Source organism: Thamnophis sirtalis, unplaced genomic scaffold, assembly GCF_051295495.1.
Source record: "Thamnophis sirtalis isolate CommonGarterSnake01/CBP01778 unplaced genomic scaffold, rThaSir2_p1.2 scaffold_8, whole genome shotgun sequence".
In the NCBI taxonomy this organism is placed as follows: Eukaryota; Metazoa; Chordata; class Lepidosauria; order Squamata; family Natricidae; genus Thamnophis; species Thamnophis sirtalis.
In genome coordinates this window covers 1,035,319-1,050,255 of record NW_028261388.1, presented here as the reverse complement: position 1 = coordinate 1,050,255, position 14,937 = coordinate 1,035,319, and the positions used below count along the sequence as shown (strand labels likewise).

General features: G+C 49.9%; 1 protein-coding gene across 1 annotated transcript in view; it reads right to left on the bottom strand.

Moving 5' to 3' along the window:
• The window catches only part of ARAP1 (ArfGAP with RhoGAP domain, ankyrin repeat and PH domain 1), a 47,761-nt gene that overhangs the window by 17,148 nt on the left and 15,676 nt on the right, over positions 1 to 14,937 (bottom strand). The window contains 9 exon segments of the mRNA XM_087720920.1: positions 934 to 1,081; positions 3,004 to 3,109; positions 3,442 to 3,654; positions 4,841 to 5,004; positions 7,660 to 7,699; positions 10,009 to 10,204; positions 11,294 to 11,396; positions 12,485 to 12,620; positions 13,512 to 13,646. Of these exon segments, the coding sequence (XP_087577046.1) occupies positions 934 to 1,081; positions 3,004 to 3,109; positions 3,442 to 3,654; positions 4,841 to 5,004; positions 7,660 to 7,699; positions 10,009 to 10,204; positions 11,294 to 11,396; positions 12,485 to 12,620; positions 13,512 to 13,646 (1,241 nt within the window).

Genomic DNA, 14,937 nt, shown 5'->3' with positions numbered 1-14,937 from the left:
GGAAGGAAGACCGAGATGGGGGCCAAGGGGCGAAGGCATCGCCCACCCACCCCCCGACACACTCCTCACCACCCCGAGCCTCTCCTGTTCTGGGCTCCAGGAGGGGGGGGGGTTAGCCCAATCCTGCAGCTTCAAAGAACATGGGGACGACCCCCTGTGGGGAGCGCCTGCGCAGAGAGTCCTCGACTTATGACTTATGGCCACTGTGAAATTAGAGTGGATCTGCCATAGTTGGGCGTGTCCCTTCTGTGGTCACGTGACTGAGCTTTTTGACCACTTTCAGGATGAAAACCGGCCTTGATTTCCAGTTTTCGGCAAAACTGTGCCCTTAACCAGTGGGTTTGTTTAACGACCATGTCAGCAGCTCAATTGTGGCAGATTCGCTTAACAACTGCTGCAAAGAAGGTTGTAAGATCAGATCAGTCATGTGACAGGACTATTTTACACCGTCATGATTAATAACTATGACAGACAGGGTCCATTATGCTCATAAATCAAGGACCTCCTGTCAGGTTTCCAAAAGATGCCCTGATTGATTCATGAGTATCGAGCCAAGTTTCAAAAGAAAACCAGTCATTTATTGGGAGCCCCATTTGGCCTTTTTGCAGTCAGATCTGAGCCTCATTTGAATTACGGCTGAACTCTACCCCTGTTTCTTCCTTCCCCTCAGTCTGAGTCATAAATCACATTCACCAATGAGGTGCATCCCTCCCAAGCCTGCTGCAGTCATCTGGGATCTGACTCTAGCCGAAACTATGCATGGAATGGCTCCCCTCCCCCCTTTCCTCCCCCTCCCAACTTCATGGGTTGACCCCTGTACAAAGACCCATTCCTTCTGGTTCTGAGCGAGCTCAGATTCTGCGGGAGTGGGGCGCCAAAACCCACTCAATCCACTCATGCCCATCGGCCCACACCGTTCTTGGCCAAGCTTACACTGAAGATCTCCATGTAGCACCTGATGAGGTCTTCCACCACTTGTCCAGCCTTGAAGTCCTTGCCGTCCGTCTGGAAGAGCGTCGGCCCAAAGACGATGGCCAAGTTGTGGGTGGTCATCTGGTTCTCGTCGGAAAAACACTGGATTCTGTGAAGGAGCCAACACAGAGCTGTGGAACATGGACCCCATCCTTGTGTAGCTGTCTAAGGAAGGGTCTACGGCAGGGCTGTCCAACCACGGTCACTTGGGGACTTGTGGACCTCAGCTCCACAAATTCCACTCCACTTTAGAACTTGTGGACTTCAACTCCACAAATTCCACTCCACTTTAAGACTTGTGGACTTCAACTCAAGAAGTTCAACTCCACTTTAAGAGTTGTGGACTTCAACTCCACAAATTCCACTCCACTTTAGAACTTGTGGACTTCAACTCAAGAAGTTCAACTCCACTTTAGAACTTGTGGACTTCAACTCAAGAAGTTCAACTCCACTTTAGAACTTGTGGACTTCAACTCAAGAAGTTCAACTCCACTTTAGAACTTGTGGACTTCAACTCAAGAAGTTCAACTCCACTTTAGAACTTGTGGACTTCAACTCAAGAAGTTCAACTCCACTTTAAGAGTTGTGGACTTCAACTCCACAAATTCCACTCCACTTTAGAACTTGTGGACTTCAACTCCACAAATTCCACTCCACTAAGACTTGTGGACTTCAACTCAAGAAGTTCAACTCTACTTTAAGACTTGTGGACTTCAAGTCAAGAAGTTCAACTCCACTTTAAGAGTTGTGGACTTCAACTCCACAAATTCCACTTCACTTTAGAACTTGTGGACTTCAACTCAAGAAGTTCAACTCTACTTTAAGACTTGTGGACTTCAACTCCACAAATTCCACTCCACTTTAGAACTTGTGGACTTCAACTCCACAAATTCCACTCCACTAAGACTTGTGGACTTCAACTCAAGAAGTTCAACTCTACTTTAAGACTTGTGGACTTCAAGTCAAGAAGTTCAACTCCACTTTAAGAGTTGTGGACTTCAACTCCACAAATTCCACTCCACTTTAGAACTTGTGGACTTCAACTCAAGAAGTTCAACTCCACTTTAAGAGTTGTGGACTTCAACTCCACAAATTCCACTCCACTTTAGAACTTGTGGACTTCAACTCCACAAATTCCACTCCACTAAGACTTGTGGACTTCAACTCAAGAAGTTCAACTCTACTTTAAGACTTGTGGACTTCAAGTCAAGAAGTTCAACTCCACTTTAAGAGTTGTGGACTTCAACTCCACAAATTCCACTCCACTTTAGAACTTGTGGACTTCAACTCAAGAAGTTCAACTCCACTTTAAGAGTTGTGGACTTCAACTCCACAAATTCCACTCCACTTTAGAACTTGTGGACTTCAACTCCACAAATTCCACTCCACTAAGACTTGTGGACTTCAACTCAAGAAGTTCAACTCTACTTTAAGACTTGTGGACTTCAAGTCAAGAGGTTCAACTCCACTTTAAGAGTTGTGGACTTCAACTCCACAAATTCCCCAGCCAGCCAAGTGGTCAAGGTTGGACAACCCAGGTCTACAGGGAAGGTGGGGCCAGGAGGACACCCTTCCTTGCATCCCAAACACAGAACCAACTCAAAGGATGCTTTGAAGAGCTGCGTGTGTCTAGCTTAAAGAAGAGAAGGCTGAAGGTGTCACAAAGCAGTCTTCCGATTCTTGAAGGACCATCCCAGGGAAGAAGATATGGATTTATTCTCCATAATGCCCAAGGGTGGGACCAAGAACCAAAGGACGGAAGCTTTTTAAAAAACTCAAAATAAGAAGGAATCTCCTAGAGCTACTGAAGTTGTGGTGGTCCATCAAGAACTGGACAGGGATGGTCTGAAGGTTCCTTCACTGGACAGGGGTTGGACTAGAAGACCTCTGAGGCCTTCCAGCCCTGGGAGTCTAACCTTCTGAATCCAGAAGTAGAAGCCAAGCAGTAAAAACAAATAATCAAGGATTGTCCTGTCCATCCCGCCCAGGAGAAAGAGACTCTCCAGTTGCCCATCCCGTGTCACCACTAACCGGTAGAGATGGTTGATCAGCGCCTTCAGGGTGGCTTTGTTGACAAGCGGGAGACTGTTGAGAAGCCTACGATAACGGCTGATCCTTTCCGCGAGGTCCTCCAGAGCTGTCAAGAGGAGCACAAGGCGGTGAACAAGGCGGGGTCACGAAAATCATCATAAGGGCGAGGACTGGTCATAAGGGTGGGGACTGATCGTAAGGGTGAAGACTGGTCATAAGGGTGAGGACTGGTCATAAGGGCGAAGACTGGTCGTAAGGGTGAGGACTGGTCATAAGGGTGGTGACTGGTCGTAAGGGTGAGGGCTGGTCGTAAGGGTGAGGAGAGGACTGGTCGTAAGGGCGAGGACTGATCACAAGTCCATGTTCTCCAGTGACATTGTAACTTCAGACGTTAGCTAACCAAAGGGCTGCCAGCCTGCCCACCCGCCCCCCTTTTACCGGGCACTTTCAGCCAGACGTGGGCGGAGTCCTTGGTGAAGAGCCCCTCCTGCAGGTCCCGGAAGAACCTCTTGAGGGTGTTGGCCACGTCGTCCACCTGGTGGTCCTCCTCCTTCAGCCGGACCTTCCGGGCGTCTCTGCGGAGGGTCTCCAGCAGGCTGGTGGTCTTGGAGTTCTGCCCGCTCTTCCGGTAGATGCCCTCTGAGGTCAGTCCTGGTGGGAGGAAGAGGAGGAGGAGGAGGAGATGAAGGACCCACAAAGGGATTTCCACCAACACATCACAAAATCGGGGTCTGCTCGCGTGATGAGCCACTTTGTGACGGACACAACTCACAACTAACTGAACTGCTTCGAATTCTCCCTGATTGGAAATGATTCCTTAGATGTCTGATTGTTTTGATACTTCTACTCTTTATTTATTTATTTATTTATTTATTTATTTATTTATTTATTTATTTATTTATTTATTTATTTATTTATTTATTGCAAGGTAAGTTGGACAGGGTTTCTTTGGATAGGAAAGAAAGAAAGAAAGAAAGAAAAAAGAAAGAAAGAAAGAGGGAGGGAGGGAAGGAAGGATAGAAAGAGGGAGGGAGGGAGGGAAGGAAGGAAGGAAGGAAGGAAAGAAAGAGGGAGGGAGGGAAGGAAGGAAGGAAGAAAGAAAGAAAGGAAGGAAGAAAGAAAGAAACAAAGGAAGAAAGAAACAAAGGAAGAAAGAAAGAAACAAAGGAAGAAAGAAAGAAACAAAGGAAGAAAGAAAGAAACAAAGGAGGAAAGAAACAAAGGAAGAAAGAAACAAAGAAAGAAGGAAAGAAACAAAGAAGGAAAGAAAGAAAGAGGGACGGAGGGAAGGAAGGAAGGAAGGAAGGAAGAAACAAAGGAAGAAAAGAAAGAATGAAAGAAACAAAGGAAGAAAGAAAGAAATAAAGGAAGAATGAAAGAAACAAAGGAAGAAAGAAAGAAACAAAGGAAGAAAGAAAGAAACAAAGGAAGAAAGAAAGAAACAAAGGAAGAAAGAAAGAAACAAAGAAACAAAGAAAGAAGGAAAAGAAAGAAGGAAAGAAAGAAAGAGGGAGGGAGGGAAGAAAGGAAGGAAGGAAGGAAGAAAGAAAGAAAGAAAGGAAAGGAAGGAAGGAAGAAAGGAAGAAAGAAAGGAAGGAAAGGAAGGAAGAAAGAAAGAAACAAAGGAAGGAAGAAAGAAACAAAGGAAGAAAGAAAGAAACAAAGAACGAAAGAAAGAAGGAAGGAAAGAAAGAGGGAGGGAGGGAGGGAGGGAGGGAAGGAAGGAAGGAAGAAAGGAAGGAGAAAGGTTGAGGAAAAAAGAGAAGGGGAAGGGAGGAAGATAATTGGGGGCATCCCTTCCCCCCCCCCCAAGGCCACCCCCACCCCCCCCGCGTACCGCACTGGGTGATATAATCGATGCATCTGTCCACGATGATTGGCACATCCATGTCAGTCAGCTGCTGTTCCGACAAGGTGTCCCCAGAGCTGCCAGCTGCTCTCTGGATGGCCCCCACCCAGCCCAGGAAGGCCAGACGCCTCTCGCTCTGGATGTACAGCGTCCTGGAAGGGGGAGGGGGAGGGGGAGGAGGAGGAGGAAGGTCATGCCAAGGTGGGTTGGGTGGCATGTGGGGAGCCCTTATTGGCAAGGCTGGAGGAGGAGTCATTTTCCCCTGCCACCCCAATCCTGGCAGCCCTCATCTGGCCCTTCCTTCCTTCCTTCTCTTTTCTTCCTTTCTTCCTTCATTCTTTCTTCCCTCCCTCCTTCCCTCCCTCCCTTTTCTTCCTTCTTTCCTTCCTTCCTTCTCTTTTCTTCCTTTCTTCATTATTTCTTCCCTCCCTCCCTTCCTTTTCTTCTTCCTTCCTTTCCTTCCTTCTCTTTTCTTCCTTCCTTCATTCTTTCTTCCCTCCCTCCCTTTTTCTTCCTTCCTTCTCTTTTCTTCCTTTCTTCCTTCATTCTTTCTTCCCTCCCTCCTTCCCTCCCTTTTCTTCCTTCCTTCCTTTTCTTTCTTCCCTCCCTCCCTCCCTCCCTTTCTTTTCTTCCTTCCTTCTCTTTTCTTCCTCCCTCCTTTCCTTCTTCCTTATTTTCTCTGTCCCCATCATCTCCCTCCCTCCCCCTTCCTTCCTTCCTTCTTTCTTCCTTCCTCTCACTGAGCCTTGGTTGTTTCTTACAGACATTACATTACCCAACTAGCTAACATTATCATCCTTCCTTCCTCTCAAATCTTCCCTCCTTTCTTCCCTCCCTCCCTTTTTCTTCCTTCCTTCTCTTTTCTTCCTTTCTTCCTTCATTCTTTCTTCCCTCCCTCCTTCCCTCCCTTTTCTTCCTTCCTTCCTTTTCTTTCTTCCCTCCCTCCCTCCCTTTCTTTTCTTCCTTCCTTCTCTTTTCTTCCTCCCTCCTTTCCTTCTTCCTTATTTTCTCTGTCCCCATCATCTCCCTCCCTCCCCCTTCCTTCCTTCCTTCTTTCTTCCTTCCTCTCACTGAGCTTGGTTGTTTTCTTACAGACATTACATTACCCAACTAGCTAACATTATCATCCTTCCTTCCTCTCAAATCTTCCCTCCTTTCTTCCCTCCCTCCCTTCCTTTTCTTCCTTCCTTCCTTTCCTCCCTTCTCTTTTCTTCCCCCCTCCTTTCCTTCTTCCTTATTTTCTCTGTCCCCATCATCACCCTCCCTCCCTCTTCCTTTCTTCTTCCTTCCTTCCTTCCTTCCTTCCTTCCTTCCTTCCTTATTTTCTCTGTCCCCATCATCTCCCTCCCTCCCCTTCCCTCCCTTCCTTCCTTCTTTCTTTCTTCCTTCTCTCACTGAGCCTGGTTGTTTTCTTACAGACATTTCATTACACAACTAGCTAACATTATCATTGTCCTTCCTTCCTCTCAATCTTCCCTCCTTTCTTCCCTCCCTCCCTTTTTCTTCTTCCTCTTCTCTTTCTTCCTTTCTTCCTTCATTCTTTCTTCCCTCCCTCCTTCCCTCCCTTTTCTTCCTTCCTTCCTTTTCTTTCTTCCCTCCCTCCCTCCCTTTCTTTTCTTCCTTCCTTCTCTTTTCTTCCTCCCTCCTTTCCTTCTTCCTTATTTTCTCTGTCCCCATCATCTCCCTCCCTCCCCCTTCCTTCCTTCCTTCTTTCTTCCTTCCTCTCACTGAGCTTGGTTGTTTTCTTACAGACATTACATTACCCAACTAGCTAACATTTCACCTTCCTTCCTCTCAAATCTTCCCTCCTTTCTTCCCTCCCTCCCTTCCTTTTCTTCCTTCCTTCCTTTCCTCCCTTCTCTTTCTTCCCCCCTCCTTTCCTTCTTCTTATTTTCTCTGTCCCCATCATCACCCTCCCTCCCTCTTCCTTTCTTCTTCCTTCCTTCCTTCCTTCCTCTTCCTTCCTTCCTTCCTTCCTTTATTTTCTCTGTCCCCATCATCTCCCTCCCTCCCCCTTCCTCCCTTCCTTCCTTCTTTCTTTCTTCCTTCCTCTCACTGAGCCTGGTTGTTTTCTTACAGACATTTCAATTACACAACTAGCTAACATTATCATTGTCCTTCCTTCCTCTCTAATCTTCCCTCCTTTCTTCCCTCCCTCCCTTCCTTTTCTTCCTTCTTTCCTTTCCTTCCTTCTCTTTTCTCCCACCCTCCTTTCCTTCTTCCTTATTTTCTCTGTCCCCATCATCTCCCTCCCTCCCCCTTCCTTCCTTCCTTCCTTCCTTTCCTTCCTTCCTTTTCTTCCTTCTCTTTTCTTCCCTCCTTCCTTCTGAATAACATTTAAGATTTAAAAAAAACTGAAAAGGCAAAAATAAACCCCTGAATATTTCAATTTTAATTAAATTCAATTTTAATTCCCTTGAAAGGGAAGCCATCTTTACAGATAGTCCTCGGCCTACGACCACAATCGGGGCTGGAACCTTGGTTGCTAAGCGAGGCAGCCATTCAGGGACCTGCATCCAAGTTTACAGCCTTTTGCCCTGCAGTGCATGGTCGTTAAGTGAGCCCAGCTGACTTTGCTTGTGGGGAAGGGGGCCGCTTGACCCCTGGGCTCTGCCCCCCATCCTAAGATCCCGCCGGCTGCTCAGGGCCCAAAGTTTTATCACGTGACCGCAGGGACGTTGCAACGGTCGCAAGTGCGAGGACCGGTTGTAGGTCATTTTCCCCCCAGCAGCGTTGCGATTTTGAAGCGTCGCTAAATGGAGGGTCGTAAGTCGAGGACTGCCTGCCTTCTCCTGAAAACCTCTTACCTTCTTCTTTCGACCAGCACAAGGACGTCGTTCTCGAGGGCTGCAAAGGTGAAAATTAGCACGAGTTGAAAGTGAGAGAGGGTCCGGACTTTGGTTAATTAACCCCACTGGTCCCACAGATCAAATTGGGGGGGTGGATCCCGCTGAGTCCAAAAGGGATCCAGTCTCTGTTCACAGCAGCTCCCCCCCCCCCGATTCTGTGTGTCCCAAATCCCCACCAGGACCCCCTCTGAACTCTGCTTGCTGGCTGTGACTGTGGGTCAGGGGTCTCCAAAGTTGGCAGCTTTAAGACTGGTGGACTCCAATTCCCAGAATTCCTCCTTCTCTCTCTCTCTTTCTCCTTCCCTCTTTCCTTCTTTTGAAATTCACTAATGATTCAACAATAACTGTTCCCTTCCTTCCCTCCTCCCTCCTGTATCCTTCCTTCCTTCCCTCTCTTTTTTCTTCCTTCCCTCCCTCTCTCTCTCTCCTGTATCTTTCCTTCCTTCTTTCTTTCTTTCTTTCTTTCTTTCTTCCCTCCCTCTTGTATTCTTCCTTCCCTCCCTCTTTCCCTCCCTCCTTCCCTCCCTCCCTCCTGTATCCTTCCTTCCTTCCCTCTCTTTTTCTTTCTTCCCTCCCTCTCTCTCTCTCCTGTATCTTTCCTTCCTTCCTTTCTTTCTTTCTTTCTTTCTTCCCTCCCTCTTGTATTCTTCCTTCCCTCCCTCTTTCCCTCCCTCCTTCCCTCCCTCCCTCCTGTATCCTTCCTTCCTTCCCTCTCTTTTTTCTTTCTTCCCTCCCTCTCTCTCTCTCCTGTATCTTTCCTTCCTTCCTTTCTTTCTTTCTTTCTTTCTTCCCTCCCTCTTGTATTCTTCCTTCCCTCCCTCTTTCCCTCCCTCCTTCCCTCCCTCCCTCCTGTATCCTTCCTTCCTTCCCCTCTCTTTTTTCTTTCTTCCCTCCCTCTCTCTCTCTCCTGTATCTTTCCTTCTTTCTTTCTTTCTTTCTTTCTTTCTTCCCTCCCTCTTGTATTCTTCCTTCCCTCCCTCTTTCCCTCCCTCCTTCCCTCCCTCCCTCCTGTATCCTTCCTTCCTTCCCTCTCTTTTTTCTTTCTTCCCTCCCTCTCTCTCTCTCCTGTATCTTTCCTTCCTTTCTTTCTTTCTTTCTTTCTTCCCTCCCTCTTGTATTCTTCCTTCCCTCCCTCTTCCCTCCCTCCTTCCCTCCCTCCCTCCTGTATCCTTCCTTCCTTCCCTCTCTTTTTTCTTTCTTCCCTCCCTCTCTCTCTCTCCTGTATCTTTCCTTCTTTCTTTCTTTCTTTCTTTCTTTCTTTCTTCCCTCCCTCTTGTATTCTTCCTTCCCTCCCTCTTTCCCTCCCTCCTTCCCTCCCTCCCTCCTGTATCCTTCCTTCCTTCCCTCTCTTTTTTCTTTCTTCCCTCCCTCTCTCTCTCTCCTGTATCTTTCCTTCTTTCTTTCTTTCTTTCTTTCTTTCTTTCTTCCCTCCCTCTTGTATTCTTCCTTCCCTCCCTCTTTCCCTCCCTCCTTCCCTCCCTCCCTCCTGTATCCTTCCTTCCTTCCCTCTCTTTTTTCTTTCTTCCCTCCCTCTCTCTCTCTCCTGTATCTTTCCTTCTTTCTTTCTTTCTTTCTTTCTTTCTTTCTTTCTTCCCTCCCTCTTGTATTCCTCCTTCCCTCCCTCTTTCCCTCCCTCCTGTATCCTTCCTTCCCTCTTTTTTCTTTCTTCCCTCCCTCTCTCTCTCTCCTGTATCTTTCCTTCTCTTTCTTTCTTTCTTTCTTTCTTTCTTTCTTTCTTTCTTTCTTTCTTCCCTCCCTTCTTTTCTCCTTCCTTCATCTCTCCCTCCACATGTGCCAAGTTTGGAGACCCCAGGAGGAGAGCAATGGGTGGGTGAGGCTAGAAGCACCCAATGAGCTGGACTGCCCCCCACCCCCACCCGGCCATCGGTCAGCCTGTCCACCCTGGGAAGGCAGCCAGCAGTGACCTCAACCCGTCTGATGGAGGGGAAGTCCAGTGCTGGAGACGGTGGCCGGATGGACTCGGCCTCGGGAGTGGCAATTCTGGCCTCAAAATTAGGGATTTTTGTCTTGTCTTTTTGCCTGGAGGGAGGGAGGGGGCTCCTCTCAGACCCCCCACCCGCCTTCGGCAGAAAACGAGGCGGTCCTCCAGTTACGACCACAAGGGAGGCTGCCCATCCATCGAGGTGGCCACTCATGATGGAGGCCAAAGGGCTGTGTTCATGTGGCCGATTTTGCACCCTCTTCCCGGCGGTCGTTGAGTGAGTTGCCCTGGCCGCTAAGTGAGCCCAGGAAGAGGATTCCGGCCGGAGGTTCAGTGGGGGGGGGGTGGGGGGGGCGTGGACTCACAGAGCTCTTGCAGCTTCCGCAGCTGGATGGCCTCTTCCTTGGGGCTGCCGTCCAGGAAGGCGTAGAGGGTGGAGCCCCCCAGGGCGAACCAGCCCTCCTTGGCCCCCTCCAGGCTCAGCCCGCCCTTGTAGCGCAGGCGCCCCAGGCGCTCAAACTCCCCCGCCAGGAGCCCCTCGGCCGCCGGAGGGAGGAAGGCCTGCAGAGAGGGAAGGAGGGAGGGAGGGAGGGAGGGAGAGGGCTTTAGGATGGGAGAGAGGAGACCCTGCTTCACCTGCCCCCCCCCCCTCTGTTACCCTGCATGGTCAAGGGAGAAACCCCTTCCCTCTTTTGGGGGGTCTACTGATGTGGTCACTAAGGGTCAACCGCTTCCCTCCCTCCTTCCCTCCCATCCATCCATCCCTCTTTTCCTTCCTTCCTTCCACATTCCCTCCTCCCCTCCCCCCCTCTCCTTCCCTTCCTCCATTCTTTTCTTCCTTCCTCCCTCCCTCCCGTCCCTTCCTCGATCTTTCTTCCTTCCTTCCCTCCCCTTCCTTTCCTCCTTTCCTTTCTTCCTCCCTTCCTTTTTCCCTCTCTCCTCCCTTTTTCCCCTCGCTTCCCTTCCTCAATCTTTCTTTCCTTCCTCCCTCCACTTCCTACTCTTTTCCCTTCCTCAATCTTTCTTCCTTTCTTCCCTCCTCCTTCCCTCTGTCCCTCTGTCCCTCCTTCACTTCCTACTCCTTTCCCTTCCTCAATCTTTCTTCCTCCCTCCCTCCTTCCTTCCCTCCCCTTCCTTTCCTCCTTTCCTTTCTTCTTCCCTTCCTTTTTCCCTCTCTCTTCCCTTTTTCCCCTCGCTCCTTCCTCAATCTTTCTTTCCTTCCTCCCTCATTCACTTCCTACTCTTTTCCCTTCCTCAATCTTTCTTTCCTTCCCCCCCTCCTTCCTTCCCTCTGACCCTCTTCCCTCCCATCCATCCATCCCTCTTTTCCTTCCTTACTTCGTCATTCCCTCCCTCTCCTTCCCTTCCTCCATTCTTTTCTTCCCCCTCCCTCCTTTCCTCCCTCCCTTCCTCCAATCTCTTTCCTTCCCCCCTCCTTCCTTCCCTTTCTCCCTCCTTCACTTCCTACTCCTTTCCCTTCCTCAATCTTTCTTTCCTCTCTCCTTCCTTCTTCATTCCCTCCTCTTCCTTCCCTCCCTTTCCTTTCTTCTCCCTTCCTTTTCCTCTCTCTTCTCTCTATCCCCTCCCTTCCCTTCCTCAATCTTTCCCCTTCTCTTCCTAACTGCAGGGCTCCCCAAGGGGGCTGCTGACCTTGGCCAGGCACTTGACCCATTCCCGGATGGCCTTGGGGTTGTCCAGGCCGAAGAGGTAGAGCCGCTCCGTCTCCGTGTACAACTCGAAGGTGTTTGCGTACCTGAAAGGAGAGAGAGAAGAGTAGAGGAGGAGGAGGAGAAGAATCCCTTGGGCAGAAGGAGGGTCTGGGGTCTCTCTGAGCCTGGTGACTTCCTTGCAGGCATTTCAGGACCCAACTAAGTAACGCCATCAGTGCTCAGGGCTGTGGTCTCATTAGCTGGTGAGATACAACCTAGTGGAAGATACTAAGGAAAGAAGACGGACCAGGACGCTTCCTCTCCAGCAACCGATCCGCAGATAAGCAGGGATTGGCACCAGACGAACATTCAAGCAGAAAGCCAGAGCCCAGTCAAGGCCTCCACGGACACAGGAAGGCCCAGAGCCCAGTACACAACAGAGAGCAAACCTCACACTCCCTCACGCTGATGACGTTGTCTCATTGGGCCATGAAATGTCTGCAAGAAGACCACCCAGCTCAGAGAAGATCAAGGACCCACCATCCTCATCACCATCATCCTCCTCCTCATCACCATCTCATCCCCCACCAAAGCCCCCTCCCTTCTAACACTGATGATGAAAAGAGCACCAAGGACCCCCGCAGTCTTCCTCCTCCTCCTCCTCCTCCTCCTCCTCCTCCTCCTCCTCCTCCTCCTCCTCCTCCTCCTCCTCCTCCTCCTTGCACTGATGATGTCCCGCAGTTGCAGCTCCCCCATGGTCACGGGATCCAAATTCAGACACTTGGCCGCCGACTCATACTTATGACGGTCACAGCGTCCCAGGGTCACGTGATCCCCTTTGGTGACCTTCTTGCAAACAAAGTCGACAGGGGAAGCCAGATTCGCTTAACGACCATGTGACTCACGACTGCAGTGATTCACTTAACAACTGCGGCAGGAAAGGTCGTAAAACGGGGCAAAAACTCATTTAAGAGAATGGGATAACAGAACCACAGAATTGGAAAGGGACCTCGGAGGTCTTCTAGTCCAACCCCCCCCCCCGAACTAAACAACCGTGTCGCTTAGCGATAGGAATTTTGGGCTCAATCACGGTCGTAAGCCGAGGACCCGCCTGTATTACGCAGCGAGCGGCCCCCTTTTTCTAGGGCAAGGCCATGCCCCTCCCTTCCCCAGGAGAGAAGAGCCGCCTCACCCGTGGGTGTCCGGAGGGTGAGTGGCCAGGCAGACAATCTCCTGCACCCGGATCTCTCCGTTGGGGACGGTGTGGGTGTTGGTCTCGTAGTAGTTGAAGACCCCCTCCTGCAGCTGGCACCAACGGCGGCTGAACTCTGCACGGAAGAAACCCACGGGGCAGAGGGGGGGGGTCAGTGAAGGAGAAGAGGTGGAGGCAAGGCAGCCGGGGGGGAGGGGGGGCTTGTGGCTCTGACCCCCCAAGGGAGGCGTCTCCCCCTTTCAGCTGAAGCCAAAATAATGTTTCTGGGAGGGAGGGAGATAAAAGGAAAGACAGAGAATGAGAAGGAAGAGAGGAGAAGGAGGGGTGGGAGAGAGGGAGGGAGGGAAGGAAGGAAGGAAGGAAGGAAGGAAGGAAGGGGATAAGAGGAAGGAGAAAGAATGGGAAGGAAGGGAAGGAGAAGGAAGGGAGGAAGGAAGGGGGAAGGAAGAATAGAAGGGAAGAAAGGAAGGCACTAGATAAAAGGAAGGAGAAGAAATGGGAAGGAACGGAACAAGAGGGGGAAGGAAGGAAGGAAGGAAGAAAGGAATAAAAGGAAGGAGAAAGAATGGGAAGGAAGGGAAGGAGAAGTAAGGGAGGGAGGGAGGGGAAAGGAAGAATAGACAAGAAGGAAGGAGAAAGACTGGGAAGGAGAAGGAAGGGAGGAAGGGGGAAGGAAGAATAGAAGGGAAGAAAGGAAGGCATTAGATAAAAGGAAGGAGAAGAAATGGGAAGGAAGAGAGAAGGAACGGAACAAGAGGGGGAAGGAAGGAAGAAAGGAATAAAAGGAAGGAGAAAGAATGGGAAGGAAAGTAATAAGAAGTAAGGGAGGGAGGGAGGGGAAAGGAAGAAGAGAAGAGAAGGAAGGAAGGAGAAAGAATGGAAAGGAAGAGAAAAGGAAGGGAAGGGAAGGAAGGAAGGAAGGAAGGGCCCTTTCTTTTCCTGGGCCTTGTTTTGTCCAACCCCCTCCCCCCTGGGGAAACCCCGCCTCCAGCCACCCCCGCCTGACCTTCTCGGGACTTGCGTTCGAGGGCCAGCTTGGCCATGGAGGGAGCCTTGTAGAGGAAGCCATTGTGAGCCACGGAGAGCAAGATGACCGAGTAGCACTTGTCGGAGTTGGTGCCAGCCTCCAGCTGGGGGGTCTCTGAGGAGACAAGACACAGCAAAAAGAGGGGGGGGGGGAACCTATGAATATTTGGCAGGAGGAATAATCAGCCACTTGTAGACTTCAACTCCCAGAATTCCCCAGCCAGATATGAATGATAGAGTTGGAAGAGACAGAAGGGTCATCTAAGTCCAGTATTTCTCAACCTGGGTGACTTTCAGACCTGTGAACTTCAACTCCCAGAATTCCCCAGCCAGATATGAATGATAGAGTTGGAAGAGACAGAAGGGTCATCTAAGTCCAGTATTTCTCAACCTGAGTGACTTTCAGACCCTGTGAACCTCAACTCCAGAATTCCCCAGCCAGATAGGAATGATAGAGTTGGAAGAGACAGAAGGATCATCTAAGTCCAGTATTTCTCAACCTGAGTGACTTTTAGACCTGTGAACTTCAACTCCCAGAATTCCCCAGCCAGATATGAACGATAGAGTTGGAAGAGACAGAAGGGTCATCTAAGTCCAGTATTTCTCAACCTGGGTGACTTTCAGACCTGTGAACTTCAACTCCCAGAATTCCCCAGCCAGATATGAACGATAGAGTTGGAAGAGACAGAAGGGTCATCTAAGTCCAGTATTTCTCAACCTGGGTGACTTTCAGACGTGTGAACATGGCTGGCTGGGGAATTCGGGGAATTGAAGTATACAAGTTTAAAGTGGCCAAGGTTGGAGACCCCTGCCTCAAATCATCAGATCCAGCTGTCAGATTGCTTCCCAGTCCACTAACCAGGCTGTTCCTGCTTTTATATCTTGCTAAGGCCGGGCAGCCGAATCCAACGTCCCCAGGGCTGGAAGGAGGGGGGGAGAGCAATGCGAACCAGATGTTCCTCCAGCAAAACACCCCTCCAGGTTTCCCTCCTTCCAAAAGCACGTCTGGTTCTCTAGTCTGCCTCCCTTTTCTTCGGCTTGAAAGAGAGACCCCTCCCAATCCGCCCAACCTCTCTCTGAAAATAAAAGGGGGTGAGGGGCTTCCCCACAGGCCAAGGGATGGGATGGGGTCTGAGTGCTTTTTATTATCTTGAAGATTGGTTTTTTTTAGGATTGACTTTAAGGTTTTAATTGCAAGGGGTGCTTTGAACGGTGAGCTGCCCAGCGTCCTTTGCTGAGATGAGCTGGCACAGAAATCAAATCAAATCAATCAGAGTCAATCAATCAATCAACCAACGGAGGGGCCAGCTTGGAAGGATCCATCCAGAGGTTTGACAGCGTCTCCAAAGGGGATCCGAATTCCTGCTTTTGACACGAAGGGAGTAGAAAAGCTCAGAGTTTGGGGA